The sequence below is a fragment of the Ranitomeya variabilis genome, chromosome 6, assembly GCF_051348905.1.
Source record: "Ranitomeya variabilis isolate aRanVar5 chromosome 6, aRanVar5.hap1, whole genome shotgun sequence".
Classification (NCBI taxonomy): domain Eukaryota; kingdom Metazoa; phylum Chordata; class Amphibia; order Anura; family Dendrobatidae; genus Ranitomeya; species Ranitomeya variabilis.
In genome coordinates, this window is record NC_135237.1 from 393,847,945 (window position 1) to 393,869,272 (window position 21,328).

General features: G+C 42.5%; 1 protein-coding gene across 2 annotated transcripts in view; it reads left to right on the forward strand.

Moving 5' to 3' along the window:
* LOC143782568 (cadherin-19-like) overlaps positions 1-21,328 on the forward strand; it is a 352,880-nt gene that overhangs the window by 82,793 nt on the left and 248,759 nt on the right. For both annotated transcript variants that reach the window (XM_077270123.1, XM_077270124.1), the window contains one exon: positions 10,672-10,966. In XM_077270123.1, the coding sequence (XP_077126238.1) occupies positions 10,672-10,966 (295 nt within the window). The remainder of the gene's footprint in view (positions 1-10,671; positions 10,967-21,328) is intronic.

The following is a 21,328-nucleotide window of genomic DNA, read 5'->3' on the forward strand; positions in this document are numbered from 1 at the left end:
GCAGAGCTGGCCCGATTATTGAGGGCGAACTCCGCCAAAGGCAAAAAAGCAACCCAATCATCCTGATCCGCAGACACAAAACACCTCAAATATGTCTCCAAGGTCTGATTAGTCCGCTCGGTCTGGCCATTAGTCTGAGGATGGAAAGCAGACGAAAAAGACAAATCTATGCCCATCCTAGCACAGAATGCCCGCCAAAATCTAGACACGAATTGGGTCCCTCTGTCAGAAACGATATTCTCCGGAATACCATGCAAACGAACAACATTTTGAAAAAACAGAGGAACCAACTCGGAAGAAGAAGGCAACTTAGGCAAGGGAACCAGATGGACCATCTTAGAGAAACGGTCACACACCACCCAGATGACAGACATCTTATGAGAAACAGGCAGATCCGAAATAAAATCCATCGAGATGTGCATCCAAGGCCTCTTCGGGATAGGCAAGGGTAACAACAATCCACTAGCCCGAGAACAACAAGGCTTGGCCCGAGCACAAACATCACAAGACTGCACAAAGCCTCGCACATCTCGTGACAGGGAAGGCCACCAGAAGGACCTTGCCACCAAATCCCTGGTACCAAAGATTCCAGGATGACCTGCCAACGCAGAAGAATGAACCTCAGAGATGACTCTACTGGTCCAATCATCAGGAACAAACAGTCTACCAGGTGGGCAACGATCAGGTCCATCCGCCTGAAACTCCTGCAAGGCCCGCCGCAGGTCTGGAGAAACGGCAGACAATATCACTCCATCTTTAAGGATACCTGTGGGCTCAGAATTACCAGGGGAGTCAGGCTCAAAACTCCTAGAAAGGGCATCCGCCTTAACATTCTTAGAACCCGGTAGGTAAGACACCACAAAATTAAACCGAGAGAAAAACAACGACCAGCGCGCCTGTCTAGGATTCAGGCGCCTGGCAGACTCAAGGTAAATTAAATTTTTGTGGTCAGTCAATACCACCACCTGATGTCTGGCCCCCTCAAGCCAGTGACGCCACTCCTCAAAAGCCCACTTCATGGCCAAAAGCTCCCGATTCCCAATATCATAGTTCCGCTCGGCGGGCGAAAATTTACGGGAAAAAAAAGCACAAGGTCTCATCACGGAGCAGTCGGAACTTCTCTGCGACAACACCGCCCCAGCTCCGATTTCAGAAGCGTCGACCTCAACCTGAAAAGGAAGAGCAACATCAGGCTGACGCAACACTGGGGCGGAAGAAAAGCGGCGCTTGAGCTCCCGAAAGGCCTCCACAGCATCAGGGGACCAATCAGCAACATCAGCACCCTTCTTAGTCAAATCAGTCAATGGTTTTACAACATCAGAAAAACCAGCAATAAATCGACGATAAAAGTTAGCAAAGCCCAAAAATTTCTGAAGACTCTTAAGAGAAGAGGGTTGCGTCCAATCACCAATAGCCTGAACCTTGACAGGATCCATCTCGATGGAAGAGGGGGAAAAAATGTATCCCAAGAAGGAAATCTTTTGAACCCCAAAAACACACTTAGAACCCTTCACACACAAGGAATTAGACCGCAAAACCTGAAAAACCCTCCTGACCTGCTGGACATGAGAGTCCCAGTCATCCGAAAAAATCAGAATATCATCCAGATACACAATCATAAATTTATCCAAATAATCGCGGAAAATGTCATGCATAAAGGACTGGAAGACTGAAGGGGCATTAGAAAGACCAAAAGGCATCACCAAATACTCAAAATGGCCCTCGGGCGTATTAAATGCGGTTTTCCACTCATCCCCCTGCTTGATTCGCACCAAATTATACGCCCCACGGAGATCAATCTTAGAGAACCACTTGGCCCCCTTTATACGAGCAAACAAATCAGTAAGCAGTGGTAACGGATATTGATATTTAAACGTGATTTTATTCAAAAGTCGATAATCAATACACGGCCTCAAAGAGCCGTCTTTCTTAGACACAAAGAAAAAACCGGCTCCTAAGGGAGATGACGAAGGACGAATATGTCCCTTTTCCAAGGACTCCTTTATATATTCTCGCATAGCCGCGTGTTCAGGCACAGACAGATTAAATAAACGACCCTTAGGGTATTTACTACCCGGGATCAAGTCTATGGCACAATCGCACTCCCGGTGCGGAGGTAGTGAACCAACCTTGGGTTCTTCAAAAACGTCACGAAAGTCAGACAAGAATTCAGGAATCTCAGAGGGAATAGATGATGAAATGGAAACCAAAGGTACGTCCCCATGAGTTCCTTTACATCCCCAGCTTAACACAGACATAGCTCTCCAGTCGAGGACTGGGTTATGAGATTGCAGCCATGGCAATCCCAGCACCAAAACATCATGTAGATTATACAGCACCAGAAAGCGAATAACCTCCTGGTGATCCGGATTAACACGCATAGTCACTTGTGTCCAGTATTGTGGTTTATTACTAGCCAATGGGGTGGAGTCAATCCCTTTCAGAGGTATCGGAGCCTCCAATGGCTCCAAATCATACCCACAGCGTTTGGCAAAGGACCAATCCATAAGACTCAAAGCAGCGCCAGAGTCGACATAGGCGTCCGCGGTAATAGATGACAAAGAACAAATCAGGGTCACAGATAGAATAAACCTAGACTGTAAAGTGCTAATTGAAACAGACTTGTCAGGCTTCTTAGTACGCTTAAAGTATGCTGATATAACATGAGTTGAATCACCACAATAGAAGCACAACCCATTTTTTCGTCTAAAATTCTGCCGCTCGCTTCTGGACAGAATTCTATCACATTGCATATTTTCTGGCGTTTTCTCAGTAGACACCGCCAAATGGTGCACAGGTTTGTGCTCCCGCAGACGCCTATCGATCTGAATAGCCATCGTCATGGACTCATTCAGACTCGCAGGCACAGGGAACCCCACCATAACATCCTTAATGGCATCAGAGAGACCTTCTCTGAAAATCGCCGCCAGGGCGCACTCATTCCACTGAGTAAGCACAGACCATTTGCGGAATTTTTGGCAGTATATTTCAGCTTCATCTTGCCCCTGAGACAAGGACATCAAGGCCTTTTCCGCCTGAAGCTCTAAATGAGGTTCCTCATAAAGCAGCCCCAAGGCCAGAAAAAACGCATCCACATTGAGCAACGCAGGATCCCCTGGTGCCAATGCAAAAGCCCAGTCTTGAGGGTCGCCCCGGAGCAAGGAAATTACAATCCTGACCTGCTGTGCAGGGTCTCCGGCAGAGCGAGACTTCAGGGACAAAAACAATTTGCAATTATTTTTAAAATTTTGAAAGTGAGATCTATTCCCCGAGAAGAATTCAGGCAAAGGAATTCTAGGCTCAGACATAGGTGCATGAACAACAAAATCTTGCAAATTTTGTACCTTTGTGGCGAGATTATTCAAACCTGTAGCTACACTCTGAAGATCCATTTGAAACAGGTGAACACAGAGCCATTCAAGGAGTAGAAGGAGAGAAATAGAGGAAGGCTGCAGTATAGGCAGACTAGCAAGTGATTCAATTAAGAGCACACTCAGAACTAGAGGAAAAAAAAAAAAAAAAATTGTAGCAGACTTCTTTTTTCTCTCCTTTCTCAGCCAGTAATTTAACCCTTTTTTTTTGGGCCGGTCAAACTGTCATGATTCTCAATGGCGAGAGAACATAGCCCAGCATATATGAGAACTAGCTCTTGGAAGATGGAAACTATACTGACCATGAACTAAACCTGCCGCACAACTAGAAGTGGCCGGGTAGCATGCCTACGTTTTTTTATCCCTAGATGCCCAGCGCCAGCCGGAGAACTACCTAATCCTAGCAGAGGAAAAGACAGTCCTGGCTCACCTCTAGAGAAATTTTCCCAAAAGGCAGACAGAGGCCCCCACATATATTGGCGGTGATTTTAGATGAAATGACAAACGTAGTATGAAAATAGGTTTAGCAAAAATCGAGGTCCGCTTACTAGATAGCAAGAAGACAGAAAGGGCACTTTCATGGTCAGCAGAAAACTCTATCAAAACACCTTCCAGAAATTACTTTAAGACTCTAGCATTAACTCATAACACCAGAGTGGCAATTTCCGCTCACAAGAGCTTTCCAGACACAGTAACGAAACAGCAGCTGTGAACAGGAACAAAATGCAAAAACACACAAGGACAAAAGTCCAACTTAGCTGGGAGTTGTCTAGTAGCAGGAACATGCACAGAAAGGCTTCTGATTACATTGTTGACCGGCATGAAACTGACAGAGGAGCAAGGTTATATAGCGACTCCCACATCCTGATAGGAGCAGGTGAACAGAGGGGATGATGCACACAAGTACAATTCCACAAGTGGCCACCGGGGGAGCCCAGAATCCAATTTCACAACATACATCATGATGTTTGAAGTACTGATGTCCTTATTTTGGCACAACCTTCTCCTGCCCGAGTTGAATTTATTGCTAACAGTGACCATTCTTCAGCTACAACCAACGTCTGATGGACCAGTCCACCATCTGTAATTTATGTTCTATTATTCAGATGTATTGCCTTATATACTGTGTCTATTTTATATATGCTGGTTGTTGCTCTTTATTTATTAAGGTACATTATATATGCTATGGTACACTTCAGCGGTTGAGAATCTAACATCTTTTTACTTGCAATGGGCAGATGCTCCATCAGGGCAGGTTTAGTGCGGTGGAGCGCATGCGTTACACGCTCTGCCCTGCCACTCGTCCCAGCGGCATCCTGTTTGCCTTGCGTGTGCGCCTTCGGCGCCCTCGCAATGCATGACACAGCCTGTGACGTCTGGCTTGGCTTGCGATATGCGCATGCGCCCATTTATCCCGCAATTCCGGGCTGACATCCATCTGGTCTGCGGTAGTGCGCCTGCGTTGCGCACTTTGCCCTACCCGTCGTCCCAGCGGCGTCTTGTTACTTGGCGCGTGCGCTCTGGGTTTTCCCAGGCACGCCTGCCTTGTATGACGCGATCTGTGACGCCGGGTCCGTCTCTCTACGCGAGCATGCGCCGTCTAAATCCGCAACCACTGGCTGATTCAGACCAGGTGCCCGGTCACATTTATTGCTACCGGCGCTATTTAAGGACGTCAGATACATTCATTATCACCTTCCCTTGAAAAAGCCGTCTCTTTGCGGGCGAAACGCGCGTCGGGGGTCGCGTTTGGTGGACCCTTACCGGTGTGCTCTACTTTGTGCCTCCCACGGGTAAGCGCTGCTCTTTTTCTAATAAAAACTTTAACCGTTTACTACACACCACATGGCGTGTTTTGCGCTACTATAGTGATATAGGTGTTTTGTAGCAGCTGTCTTCACAATACGTAGCCCTGTATGGTGGTTTCTTTGTGAGTGCACACCGGGGGTTACCCACTCTTCTTTTAAACATCCTTGTCTAGTACACATATTATGCATGTTTTGTGCTTTTTTGTATTTTGCTACGAAGCCTGTTAATTATATGTTATTTAAATAAAGCATTTTCTACTATTCAATCATCCATATGCTCCTAGTTTTCTCCTTGTAATAGCGGCTCCATCTAATATGTTGCCTGAATTTGTCATTATTATATGTATAAACATGTCTTATTGCAATAATTTTAATAACCGCAGTTCTAATTCACCACAGTGAAATTCTTCCTGTACACTGCGATGAACTCGCCTCTGTACTGTGAGACTTTTTCTCACTGTGCTAGCGGTGATCTCACAGGAGGGATGTCACCACAGTTCATTGGTCCGGCTGGGAATGCAGCCTCAGTGACCAGTGGTAACCTCAGTGAGGTCACCGCTGCTCATTGATGCTGCACTCACAGCAAATCATTCATTTGTGGTTCTCATACTGGATAGTCACATTTTGGCACCATCCAGGTTAAAAACTATTTATCCCCAGACATGGATTCTGGCATGGGGCAGAATATCAGACAGATTAGGGATATTATTGTTTTGTACTTTTGTTTTATTACAGGAGAAGAAGGATTCAATGGAATGGGGATTAGGTGAGTATAACTGTGTTAGTTATTTTTAAATAAAAAGGGAAAAGGGAAAAGTGTGTTTTGTTTTTATTTTCAAATAAAATTATTCTTGCTGTGTTTATTTGCAATATATTTTTAGGATTAGTGATGGTGAGACATCCTATAGACACCTCTCAATTTCTAATCTGTGGGCTTGAAGTCACCGGATAACATAAAAGTGACATCAACCCCACAAATATTACCCCAATTGCTACCACTACAGGGCAAGTGGAAAGAGCCAGGCAAAGTGTCAGCATTGGCGCATCTAGTACATGTGCCTTTTCTGGGTGGCTGCATGCTGCTATTTTTAGGCTGGGAGGACAATATCCAAGGCCCCTTACCCAAGGCTGACTGTCAAAAATGGGGGTGACACATTTTTTAAATTATTTATTTAAATAATTATTAAACCAGCATGGGGACCCCTTTATTCTTGATAACCAGTCTTGCTAAGGCTGACAGCTGAGGGTTGCAGGCCACAGCTGTCAATTTTGCCTGGTTAGTTAGCAAAAAAACAGGGGAACCCACATTTTTTTTTTATTATTTATTAAGAATGCAGGTGCCGGCTGATGAATACTCCCAGCAGCTGCCGCCTGCTGTCACTGTTATTAGCAGCAGCAGGCATCAGCTGATGGCAGCAGTAGTCCCATCAGCCAAACACAGTGACCGGAGATAAACTTTTCACCTCCGATCACAGCTGTGGGCTCACACTGTCATCTGACAGCATGTGAGCAGCAGCTGTCTGACCGGTGGTAATGATTTTACCACCAATAAGAAGCAGTGTTTGCTGTTCTGTCATGCACATGACAGCGCAACAAACACCCAGTGTTCGGTGGATCGAGCCTGGACAGGTACACAGACTTTCTGGTAAAGTCCGTCTTTGGTGTCCATGCCCGAACAGCAGGTGTTCGGTATGGACGCCGAACTTTGCTATTTGGGTTCGCCCATCTCTTCTGACTAACACCAGACAGTGAGTGTAACTATTTATGTGCTTGGTAGCTAGGTAATCTAAATATGGCATCATGTTAGTTTCTCAAAGAATCTTTTATAGCCTTCATATAATAACACAGGACCTTAAAGCGAATTACACTTGAGAAAATGTATTAAAGATTCTTATAGATGAATCATCAATCATGCTGCCAGTTACATTCTTACTATTTGCAACTGGTCCAGGCAATCACCAGGTCAAATTTTCTGTGATAACCATCACAGTCAGGAATAAGCTTGTATGATCTCAACCACCTATCACAGAAGTAGCAAGTTCTTGCCATTCTGGTGGATAATCTATGTACCAAATAAAAATTACATATACAATATATATATATATTGTATGTTAGAGGCCATGACTTCCGTTCCATGTGGGATGCATCATAGCACTGTTTGTTGCTGTGGTCTCCCATTCAGGTCCTGCCACTGGGTCTGATGCTTAGTGTAGACATTGGTCCCATCATCTTGCTCAGTCTCCTCTTATACATGTGGTTATTTATACCTCTCAAGCTAAAGTATATGGTAACCAGTGGTATACAGAGGCAACCCCACTCTCTGGAGTCTAAGTCCAGGAACCACCTTTTACTGAGCATGTCCATGATGTGGCGCCTTGTCATTGGTGCTCTGGTGATGTGGCAGCTCCGGATTGGCCCACAGATGATGCCCTGTCTGACTGGGCATGAGTGTTTGGGGTGGAGCCTGGTGCATCAAGGGCTATCCGTGAAGCACATGGGCATGCTAGCGTCATTTGTGTTTGTTTGTTGTGTATGTGTGGGTGGATACGCTACCGCTCTGTCTGTGTGTTTTGTGTGTTTTGCACCACATCAGCTACCAGTGGGATATCAGTGATCTGCATCAGCAAGTGTACAGGGCTGGGCTAGTGCCATTACACCTCTAGAGAAGAGATTGGCTGTGTGAGTTAAGGGCTGGCATCAAGCCACTAGAATTACGGCTCATCCGGAGAGGAGGTTTGCTGCGTGTTCTTGCTGTGAGTTTTTGTTATCTGTTTTCCATCCCGTGTGGATGCTATACTCCCCTTTGGGGTTAACAGGGTATTGCACCACAGAGCATGTTCAACCCACATGTTCTTTTGCAGTGGTTCTAATGGGGTATTGCACACTTCCTATTGTCCCTGTACCCCTCGGTGGTTAGCTGAGTTGGTACTTACTGTCCCAGCGTTTTGCTCAGGCTCCTGATATACGTGTGGTTACTGCTGGCTCTCCAGCTATAGTCTACAGTAACCAGTGATATACAGAGGCAGCCCAATCTCTGGAGCTAAGTCCAGGAATCACCTTACTGAGCATGTCCGTGATGTGGTGCCTTGTCATTAGTGCTCAGATGCTTTCTGCTCTGATGATGTGGCAGCTCCGGATTGGCTCACGGGTGACACCATGTCCTACTGGACATGAGTGTTTGGGATGGAGCCTGGTGCATAAAGGGCTTTCCGTGAAGCATGCGGGCATGCTAGCGTCACTTGTGTTTAGTGTATTTGTGGGTGGATACGCTATCGCTCTGTCTGTGCATTTGGTGTGTTTAGCACTGTATCAGCTACCAGTGGGACATCAGTGTGTTCTGTGTCAGCATGTGTTCATCATGTTCTCGCTTACTGTGAGTATTTGCTATCTGTTTCTGTCCCATGTGTATGTTATACTTCCCTGTGGGGTTGACAGGGTATGGCACCAGAGAGCAAGTTCAACCCACATGTTCTTTTGCAGTGGTTTAAATGGGGTATTACACTCTTCCTATTTTCCCTGTACCCCTCGGTGGTTAGCTAAGCTGGTACTTACTTTCTCTGTACCCCTCGGTGGTTAGCTGAGCTGGTACTTACTTTCCCTGTACCCCTTGGTGGTAAGCTGAGCAATTTCTTTACTTTCCCTGTGCCCCTTGGTGGTTAGCTGAGCTGGTACTTACTGTCCCTGTACCTCTTGGTGGTTAACTGTATTGGTACTCCTCTACCTTTGCATTTCTGAGTGTTATCTTGGTTTGGCTTTCTGCATTCAATTCACACTGTATTTGTGTATTACCTTAAACCACAATGTATATTTTTGATTTTGAATAGGTTGGCATAATTAGTCAGCAAAATCAGAAAGCAAAAGATATTTATTAGCAAAAAGATGTATAAAAAGAATAGGCATCTGTGCTTTACCCAAAAAGTTATATCCAACATATATTATATTCTTTGACAGTTTTGTTCAATGCATTAGAAAATGAGGGCTAAAGGCAGAAGGATTACTGTTGAGATAAAGAAAGTTATTTAACTAACTGTGAAAGATTAATGTGGAAAGTTTACAAATTAGTTAAAAATACTTGACATTTTGACCAGGCATGAACTGTGCTTTTAGGAAGAAAACTATAAAATACAAATGTCTATAATTAGCTATTATTATTATTATTATTATTATTATTTATTGTTATAGCGCCATTTATTCCATGGCGCTTTACAAGTGAGGAGGGGTATACATAATAACAAGTACAATAATCTTGAACAATACAAGTCATAACTGGTACAGTAGGAGAGAGGACCCTGCCCGCGAAGGCTCACAATCTACAAGGGATGGGTGAGAATACAGTAGGTGAGGGTAGAGGGTATTAGGGATGTAAACATGTATTTGTCTGGTTTACAATATGCAGCAAAAAAAATCTTTTGTATTTTGGAGTATCAATGGAGAATACAATTTTATATTATCAATTTAAAATTATAATTGTTAGGATATGACTTGTGATGAGGGAGTATACTTGTTACTCTGATTTCCCCGAGCATGCTCGGGTGGTCTCCAAGTATTTTGGCGTGCTCGCAGATTTAGTTTTTGTCGCCGCAGCTGCATGATTTGCGGCTGCTAGACAAGCTGAATACATGTGGGAATTCTCTAACAAACAGGCAACCCCCACATGTATTCAGGCTGTCTAGCAGTCACAAATCATGCAGCTGCCGCGACAAAAACTAAATCTTCGAGCACACCAAATACTGTGAGACCACCTGAGCTTGCTCGGGGAAACCTGAGTAACAAGTATACTCGCTCATCACTAGATATGACTGTTAGAATATTCATTTAGTTAAGAATGTTAGCTCCAATAAAATGGTTAATATTAAAGTTATTTGGAGTGGGAAAAAATTATAGAATCATGTACATCTAGTGACTTTAGCCCATTTAGAGAATGTGCAACTTACAACATCTCTTTACTTTTTTTCCCCATATGGATATAAAGTCTTCTAGTCCCTGCCTCTTGACCTTCTGCATTTTCTTATACATCTCATCTGAATAAACAATGATAAATATACAAAACATTACATGGAGTAAAAACTCAAGATTCCTAACGGCTTCCTGGTGATTGTGGTTTGGTTAGATATCACATCAAACTTGTGTGTTGAAGTTGAACAGTTGACTTTGATCTGATTTTGAGAGTCTGCTTTGTTTTTTCATTTCTATGTGCCAGAATGAGCAGGAAGTTGAATAAAGTCCCGTTAAGTAAGAGCAGATGTTCCTGACACATGAGAGTAGTTGATCTTATGCTTCTAGCTTAACCTAGCTTGTTTCTTTGCCTTACCTTTATTTTGCCTGGACTGAAAAATATGAGGTATTATATACTCACCTACACCATTTCAAATTTTTGGAGATTTAATGATAAAATACAGTTGCGATATTTACCTATTGCTGCTATTGATACTATATGTAAAGTTGTATTTTGTAATTTTATAAAATCAATATTTTGTTAATTATCTTCACAGCTGAAAACCGACTCTGATGGACATGATGGCTCAATTAAATATGTTTTATTTGGAGACGGAGCTGGAACAGTATTTGTCATGAATGAATATTCTGGAAAGATTTCCGTGCTGAAAAAACTTGACAGAGAAGAAAAGCCATTTTATACTCTCAGAGCCCAGGCTATAAACAGATTCACCGGCGTTCCTGTTGAAGCAGAATCAGAATTTGTCATCAAAGTGTTGGATATCAATGACAATGAGCCAAAGTTTATCAACGAACCTTATATTGCTGAAGTTTCAGAGATGTCTTCTAAAGGTATTGCATTTGATTAAGAACTATAGTACTGTGTGAAATGGAATATGAAATAACATGATAAAAAGTGTAACTAAAGATATAAAAATCCAAGGAAAATATAATTAATTGAGAAAATGCTATAATAGAATCTAAATAAATATCTTTCAAATTATTTGTGAAAGACGTATTAGGTTATTTGAACCATTTTTTGGCAGAGAAAATGTGTTGATTTTGGTGCATCTTGTCATGTGGGAAAAGAGAGACTTTTTATTTTTCTCTCTTCTCTTGTCAATTTTCTAAATACTGGGCAAGATCTAGTAGATGGGTAGGACCAACCAAGGCCTCATAAATTGACTATGACTTCTGCCAAAATTTGAAGTAATTTCTAACAGAAACTCATGCCAGTTTATAACTGGCACCAATTTCAGCTTGTGTTAGTAACACTCAAATGATAACACTGGCTAAGCAGATCTTTTTGAATCTTGTTGTCTACATGGGATGGCATCCTAACATTTAACCCCTGTACCCCAAGGGTGGTTTGCACGTTAATGACCGGGCCAATTTTTAAAATTCTGACCACTGTCCCTGTATGAGGTTATAATTCTGGAATGCTTCAATGGATCCTGGTGATTCTGACACTTTTTTCTCATGACACATTGTACTTCATGATAGTGGTAAAATTTATTTGATATTACCTGCATTTTTTGTGAAAAAAATGGAAATTTGGTGAAAATTTGGAAAATTTCGCAATTTTCCAACTTTGAATTTTTATACAATTAAATCACAGAGATATGCCGCACAAAATACTTAACAAGTAACATTTCCCACATGTCTACTTTACAACAGCACAATTTTGGAACCAAATTTTTTTTTTTTGTTAGGGAGTTATAAGGGTTAAAATTTGACCAGCAATTTCTCATTTTTACAACACCATTTTTTTTAGGGACCACATCTCATTTGAAGTCATTTTGAGGGGTCTATATGATAGAAAATACCCAAGTGTGACACCATTCTAAAAACTGCACCCCTCAAGGTGCTCAAAACCACATTCAAGAAGTTTATTAACCTTTCAGGTGTTTCACAGGAATTTTTGGAATGTTTAAATAAAAATAAACATTTAACTTTTTTACAAAAAATTTTAATTCAGCTCCAATTTGTTTTATTTTGCCAAGGGTAACAGGAGAAAATGGACCCCAAAAGTTGTTGTACAATTTGTCCTGAGTATGCCGATACCCAATATGTGGGGGTAAACCACTGTTTAGGAGCATGGCAGAGCTCGGAAGCGAAGGAGCACCATTTGACTTTTTAATGCAAAATTGACTGGAATTCAGATGGGACGCCATGTTGCGTTTGGAGAGCCCCTGATGTGCCTAAACATTGAAACCCCCCACAAGTGACACCATTTTGGAAAATAGACCCCCTAAGGAACTTATCTAGATGTGTGGTGAGCACTTTGACCCATTAAGTGATTCACAGAAGTTTATAATGCAGAGCCATAAAAACAAAAAATCATATTTTTTCACAAAAATGATCTTTTTGCCCCCAATTTTTTATTTTCCCAAGGGTAAGAGAAAAAATTGGACACCAACAGTTGTTGTACAATTTCTTCTGAGTACGCTGATACCCCATATGTTGGGGTAAACCACTGTTTGGGCGCAAGGGAGAACTCGGAAGGGAAGGAGCGCCATTTGACTTTTCAATGCAAAATTGACTGGAATTGAGATGGGATGCCATGTTGTGTTTGGAGAGCCCCTGATGTGCCTAAACATTGAAACCACCCGCAACTGACACCATTTTGGAAAGTAGACCCCCTAAGGAACTTATCTAGATGTGTGGTGAGCACTTTGACCGACCAAATACTTCACAGAAGTTTATAATGCAGAGCAGTAAAAATAAAAAATCATATTTTTTCACAAAAATATTTTTTTTGCCCCCAATTTTTTATCTTCCCAAGGGTAAGAGAAGAAATTGGACCCCAAAAGTTGTTGTACAATTTGTCCTGAGTGCGCTGAAACCTCATATGTGGGGGTAAACCACTGTTTGGGCGCATGGCTGAGCTTGGAAGGGAAGGAGCGCCATTTGACTTTTCAATGCAAAATTGACTGGAATTGAGATGGGACGCCATGTTGCATTTGGAGAGCCCATGATGTGCCTAAACATTGAAACCTCCCACAAGTGACACTATTTTGGAAAGTAGACCCCCTAAGGAACTCATCTAGATGTTTTGTGAGAGGTTTGAACCCCAAAGTGTTTCACTACAGTTTATAACGCAGAGCCATGAAAATAAAAATTCTTTTTTTCCCAAAAAAATTATTTTTTAACCCCCAGTTTTGTATTTTTTCAAGGGTAACAGTGTAAATTGAACCCCAAAAGTTGTTGTCCAATTTGTCCTGAGTACGTTGATACCCAATATGTAGGGGGGAACCACTGTTTGGGCGCAAGGGAGAACTCGGAAGGGAAGGAGCGCCATTTGACTTTTCAATGCAAAATTGACTGGAATTGAGATGGGATGCCATGTTGTGTTTGGAGAGCCCCTGATGTGCCTAAACATTGAAACCACCCTCAACTGACACTATTTTGGAAAGTAGACCCCCTAAGGAACTTATCTAGATGTGTGGTGAGCACTTTGACCGACCAAATACTTCACAGAAGATTATAATGCAGAGCAGTAAAAATAAAAAATCATATTTTTTCACAAAAATATTTTTTTTGCCCCCAATTTTTTATCCTCCCAAGGGTAAGAGAGGAAATTGGACCCCTAAAGTTGTTGTACAATTTGTCCTGAGTACGCTGAAACCTCATATGTGGGGGTAAACCACTGTTTGGGCGCATGGCTGAGCTTGGAAGGGAAGGAGCGCCATTTGACTTTTCAATGCAAAATTGACTGGAATTGAGATGGGACGCCATGTTGCATTTGGAGAGCCCATGATGTGCCTAAACATTGAAACCCCCCACAAGTGACACTATTTTGGAAAGTAGACCCCCTAAGGAACTCATCTAGATGTGTTGTGAGAGGTTTGAACCCCCAAGTGTTTCACTACAGTTTATAACGCAGAGCCATGAAAATAAAAATTCTTTTTTTCCCCAAAAAATTATTTTTTAACCCCCAGTTTTGTATTTTTTCAAGGGTAACAGTGTAAATTGAACCCCAAAATTTGTTGTCCAATTTGTCCTGAGTACGTTGATACCCAATATGTAGGGGGGAACCACTGTTTGGGTGCATGGCAGAGCTCGGAAGGGAATGAGCGCCATTTGGAATGCACACTTAGATGGATTGGTCTGCAGGCATCACGTTGCATTTGCAGAGCCCCTGATGTAACTAAACAGTAGAAACCCCCCTTAAGTGACCCCGTATTGGAAACTAGACCCCCCAAGGAACTTATCTAGATGTGTTGTGAGAACTTTGAACCCCCACGTGTTTCACTACAGTTTATAATGCAGAGCTGTGAAAATAAAAAATCCTTTTTTTTACACAAAAATTATTTTTTAGCCCTCAGTTTTGTATTTTCCCAAGGGTAACTGAAGAAATTGGACCGCAAAAGTTGTTGTCCAATGTGTCCTGAATACGTTAATACCCCATGTGTTGGGGTATACCCCTGTTTGTGCGCACGGGAGAGCTCAGAAAGGAAGAAGCACTGTTTTACTTTTTCAATGCAGAATTGGCTGGAATTGAGATTGGACGCCATGTCGCGTTTGGAGAACCCCTGATGTGCCTAAACAGTGGAAACCCCCCAATTATAACTGAAACCCTAATCCAAACACACCTCTAACCCTAATCACAACTGTAACCCTAACCACACCCCTTACCCTGACACACCCCTAACCCTAATCCCAACCCTATTCCCAACCGTAAATGTAATCCAAATCCTAACCCTAATCTTAGCCCCAACCCTAACTTTAGCCCCAACCCTAACCCTAACTGTAGCCCTAACCCTAGCCCTAACCCTAATCCTAGCCCTAACCCTAACCCTAGCCCTAACCCTAGCCCTAACTTTAACCCTAACCCTAGCCCTAACCCTAACTCTAGCCCTAACCCTAGCCCTAACACTAACCCTAAGCCTAGCCCTAACCCTAACCCTAATGGGAAAATGGAAATAAATACATTTTTTTATTTTTTTTATTTTTCATAACTAAGGGTGTGATGAAGGGGGGTTTGATTTACCATTGATAGTGTGTTTTCTAGCAGATTTTTTATTGGTAGCCGTCACACACTAAAAGACGCTTTTTATTGCAAAAAATGTTTTTTGCGTTACCACATTTTGAGAGCTATAATTTTTCCATATTTTGGTCCACAGAGTCATGTGAGGTCTTGTTTTTTGCGGGATGAGTTGACATTTTTATTGATAACATTTTCGGGCATGTGACATTTTTTGATCGCTTTTTATTCCGATTTTTGGGAGGCAAAATGACCAAAAACCAGCTATTCATGAATTCCTTTTTGGGGGGCCGTTTATACCATTCCACATTTGGTAAAATGGATAAAACAGTTTTATTCTTTGGGTCAGTACGATTACAGTGATACCTCATTTATATCATTTTTTTATGTTTTGGTGCTTTTATACGATAAAAACTATTTTATAGGAAAAATAATTATTTTTGCATCCCTTCATTCTGAGGACTATAACTTTTTAATTTTTTTTCGCTGTTGATGGTGTATGGCAGCTCATTTTTTGCGGGACAAGATGTTGTTTTCAGTGATACCATGGTTATTTATTTCCGACTTTTTGATCACGTGTTATTCTACTTTTTGTTCGGCGGTATGATAATACAGCGTTTTTTGCCTGTTTTTTTTTTTTTACGGTGTTCACTGAAGGGGTTAACTAGTGGGACAGTTTTATAGGTCGGGTCGTTATGGACGCGGCAATACTAAATATGTGTACTTTTATTGTTTTTTTTATTTAGCTAAAGGAATGTATTTATTGGAACAATATTTTTTTATTATTATTATTTATTTAGGAATTTTTTATTTTTTTTTACACATGTAATTTTTTTTTTTTACATTTTTACTTTGCCCCGGGGGGTATCACAGTAAAGTGACAGATCTGACGTGCACAGCTCCAGACTTCTCGGCGCCTGCTCTGAGCAGGCGCTGTGAAGCCACCTCCCTGCAGGACCCGGATGCAGCCCCGTGGCCATTTTGGATCCGGGGCCTGCAAGGAGGAGACGTTCGGTACAAGGTGAGCACATCACCTTGTACTGATCGTCTCAGGGAAGCATGCAGGGAGCCCCCTCCCTGCGCGATGCTTCCCTGTACCGCCGGAACACTGCAATCATGTTTCATCGCAGTGTGCCGGGGGTTAATGTGCCGCTCCTGGCACATAGTGCCAGATGTCAGCTGCGATAGTCAGCTGACACCCAGACGCGATCGGCCGCGCTCCCTCCGTGAGCACGGCTGATCGCACTGGACGTACTATTCCTTCCTTGGGAAGTAGGGCCCACCCCACATGGACGGAATAGTACGTCCAATGGCAGAAAGGGGTTAAATACATCGGCGAGGATTCATTAGGACTAGATCAAAATCATGCTACGCCTGTATTGATGAGCAGGACAGTAGCTTAATTCATTAAGGCTGATTTCACATTAGCATTTGGGGGCTTTGCGGAGGGCTGTGTACTTCCTCCGTTAAGCCCCGCCTACTTTCTTCATGCTTCTGCATGGGTCCTGCGTACCTATCTTTAATATTGAGCATGCAGGACATCCAGATGTATGCGGATGCGTTGTTTTGACGTGCCCGCCGTCTGCACAAGACTCAACTTGTTACGTTTCCGTGCAGTCGGCAGGCATGTCAAAACAACGCATCCACATACATCCACATACATCCGCATGTCCTGCGTACCCAATATTAAAGATAGGTACGCAGGACGCATGCAGAGGTATGCAGAAGTAGCGGGGCTTACCGGAGGATGTATGCAGCCTTCTGCAAAGCTCCTGAACGCTAATGTGAACTTAACCTAAGAGGCACCGACCACTTAATGTATTCAGATCTCCTTCTGAGTGGTATGTGCATCCGTGAGCCATGCCAGAAATGCTACTCCAGTCAAACACTGGAGTAAAATTTCTAGCTTAAAAAGACAGCCACATTTCATGAATCGTAGAAGTGACCACCCATTGACCCTGACTGCATCCCAAGCTCTCTGCATTGTGCCAGAGATGATCCAAAGTGGTGCGAAAAAGGCAAAAGTCAGAGAAAAAATTGCAACTGATCAAAGCATTTACGCCATTTTTTAGTATAGAAGCTTTGACGAATCAGCTCCAAATGCAAATACAATATCCAACTAAATCCATTATTAGCCAGTTATGTACAAATCCAGACAAAATACAAGTTTAGTTGTGGGGTAGGACAATTTCCTGCTGAGAGCATTGGTAATATGTTTCATGAGACAGTTACGCCGTATCATGAGTGACTTGAGGTCCCAAAAAGACCTGTTTCAGGTTGCTCAGGAAATGGAGAGCACTCTGCACCACATGATCGTCGTGCTCCCACAGCGGCGTAGCCCACTCCAATGCCCTGTCTGAAAAGAGGGCTATAATGAATCCAACTTTAGCCCGCTCTGAGGGGAAACGTGCAGCTAGGAGCTCAAAGTGTATCGCACACTGGTTCATGAATCCCCTGCATGACTTGCTATCGCCAGAGTACCTATCTGGCAGCGGGAGGCGGGATAAGGTCGGAACAGAGGTGGCAGTGGACAAACTAGCTGCAGCCATGCTAGCAGCCTGAACAGCTACTGCGGTAACATCCACAGCTGAGGTTGTGCGCTCAAGAGCCGCCAACCTGCCCTCCAGCTGCTGGATATACCGCTGCAGTCGCTGTTCGTCCGCCATTACTAGCCAGACCCTGGAGCTAGTATAATGTTAGGGCTAGCAAAACGCACCAAATAATAGAGAGGTAGATATGAAGTGCGTTCGCAGCCCGGGGTCCACCATGCAGAGATGGTACCTGCTGCTGAGTAATGGCGGATGGACACTTGCTCACACGTGGGTTAGACTTCACCCAGTGTGTATGGAAGCAAACTCTGTTGCATCACAGAGTCGCCAAAATACGCTGTGCCATATTAGCAGCCACAGGACGCAGCTGCAAGACACTAGTGGGATCCCTATGAATCACCTCCACTAAACTTGTGATTGGACTCGCTTTGACCCTCGGTGGCTTTTGAGCCCATGCCTGAGGATGCCCCGAGTCAGATGCAGAGTCCAAGCGGGAATTCCCACCCTACACTGACAGGCTGTCAGGAAAGCACATTGATTGAGCATGGTGCCGTACAGATGGGCACTGGAAAAAGGCAATGTAACGTGTGCTACGTGTGCAGGAAGCACTGTCGGGCGCTAGATAGCTTCCACCATTCGAGAGCAGTCTACAACACAAGGAATGGGAATGATTAAGGAGCTTTCATCCATTGACAATCATTCATCTACACACACACGTTATCAAGTTTATACTAGCACATGGCCATGCGGCCATGCAAACCTTTTATAGCGGAAGCTCTCCGGCACCTTCCTAGTGATCCAATAGGAGCTGCTACAGGACCTGAGCATGTGACCCCCGACCTCCAATGAGAAGTCGTCCCTTGGGCATGCTCAGTAGAGAAAAAGCAGGACTTAGTCCCAGGAGCATCTGCTCACCGCTGATCAATGCTGGTTACAATGGCTGGACCTGGAAGGGCAGCAGTAACTAAGCGCACAGTATCTGCCGGAGCCAAACGCTGGGACCGACGTCTCTGCTGAGCAGGCTCCACTGCAGCAGGAGAAGAATGGGAGACCGCAGCGGACATGGTTCAAGATTCCCCCTTTGCAGCGGCGGGAACTCAACATCTAACACACATTACCCTCCATTTAGTATTGAAAGGCAGCGATATTGTAACAAAAAAAAACATGTAATACTGGTGAAAAAGCTTTCAATGTTGGTGCTTCAACTCTTTGTATTAACAAATATTATTGTTTATGTGAACCTCATGAATTCATAGCTAAATGAAAATGATTTATGTAAATGCCCATGTAGACCTCAGCATTATTTATTTAGCTTGTTTTGGGTAACACCTTTTTGACACGGGTAAAAGTAGCATCCAATTATCCCCATAGGCAAAAAATGTCAGGAAAAATAATAGGGCAATACATTTTTTAAAAATGCTCTAGTACTGTTTTTTTTTCGTGAGGAATACCATTAAAGAAAGAGTATCAAAGAAACAGCAGCAAAAAAATAAGTGTAAGCAAAAATCTATAAACTATGGCTCATTGGTTTCATATGACAAAAGTGCTAAAAGCAAAACACAAGAGGCCACCTTATTTAAAGATTGACAAATATAAGAGCAAGTACAATCATTTTGATTCTTAAGAAAAGCAGAATTTTCATACTACACTTTACTGTTTGTTGCTTAGGTTACCATCCACCTCAGAGTAACCATTTTCCTTGGCATGGGGTAAGTGCTTGCTACACAGCTTGCAAGTGCAATAATGAAGCTGACCAGATCACTGGATTCAGCCAGCTTCAGTGCCCCTGAACCCTTCCGATGCAGCAGAGACTAAGTTACCTCTACTAGCTGCATGGGAGAGTTCTTAATTCAAACTTGAGGTAAGAGCATGTTGTTTGTCTGAACTGCTAGTGTTCAAGGGTTTACCACCCATATAAAATGGGACATCATAAGAGCCTGGGGCTGCAGTCACTTCTTTCTAGCATCTATCACCCCTTCTGGAATAGGACATCATCAGATGACGGCGCCGTAGCTACAGTACTTACTACAATTTCTTTCATCATTGCCCTCTGAAGATATCCTGGAACCATGGTGCTGATAATAGATGTGGTAGAGGTGAGGGCAGCATTGGCTTTCTGCTTCTGTATGTGCCACCATGGTTTCTAACTATGATACAGGACAATTTTAAGGGGAAGAGATATAAATAGTGAGTGACACCAGTGACTCCTCATAGCTTCTATCACCACCCTCAATTGAATCGTTATCAGGGAACAGTGATAGAACCTGTGTTAGTGACACCAGCAACTCCCTCTGATGCCCATTGATGACATCTTGTTTCACAATTAAAAGCTTCAGTGGCAGGGACAGGAGCAGAGTCTTAGTGCCCTGCTCACCTCTCCACCAGCTTCGAACACCATGGATCCAGAACTTCTTTAATGGGTGGCAACACAACAAACTGTAATAAGTAACTGCAGTGCTACCACCTGATGATGTCCTGTTCCAGGAGGGGTGATTGACATTGCAGGGAAGTGAGTGCAACCCCAGTCTCCTGTAATGTCATATTTGAGACTCAAGCAAAACATCACAGAAAGTAAAGTAAAAAAAATGTATTTAATGATTAGCAGGATAGGGATGAGTGTAGGGTATGTAAAAAAAGCAAATTTCAAACATTACTAGTGTATAAAAAGAGATATTTTGAAAGGACACTAGGTGATAGACTACCCCTTTAACTAAAATTTGTCTTCAATACATAACAAAACTTCAGTTATCCAAGGAAACAATAAAACTGTTCAATAATACATTCTGTCCCACTGGATTGGTTTACATGTACACATGCTATTCAAGATGATGAGATGATTGGTTGTGAAATGGAAGTTTGATGATTTTCTGTGTATGCTTATAAATATTCTTCATCATTTCGCTTGTACAGTAAAGGCTTTCTTTCACTTTGCTTGAAGATACCTGTGAATTTCTTGTGAAAGTAAATCTAGCAATACTATTTTCTCAAGAAAGGTCAGGAAGGGCTTATTGTATTTTAAGCCATGGGATTTTGATTCTAAACCAAAAAAAATCTTCAAATATTAGATTTTGTACTTTAGGTTCAAGATGAGTTTGCGGAAAAGAGTCACATAGAAATCCAACCATCATAGGGCAGTCACGTAAGCAATTTCTTTTGTGTGTGTCTGTGTTTCTGCATTTATTAGGCACAATCCTAGAAAGCAGAATATTGCGGGGCCTTTACATTTCTATTTTGCTTTGTGTCAGAGATGTCATCAGTCATATATAATTGGATTGAGATTACTTACAAAGCAAAATTCCATTTATCTACCCCTTGGCATATTAGTATTCTTGTATGCACCAAATTTATTTAATATGATTATTTTTTATGTTCTAGACATCGTTAATTGATATAAATCACATTGTTCAAGTAACTTTTTCATAGATTGCCTAGATTGTCTAGGCAGTTATACAATATGACTTCATAATAATAGCTATGATCAATTGGAAAAAAGATAATTTGAAAATCAAAGTTTGAATTAATGTTAACAATTACATGTAAATTTCAAAAGTATGCACGGAGGTAGCTGAGCTGAGGATGTGAATTAAAGCAACCCATCATCATCACAATAAGTTTTCAGTGCAATTCTGTTTCCCTGCAGGGATATATTGTGAATCATGTGAATTACACCATCACACA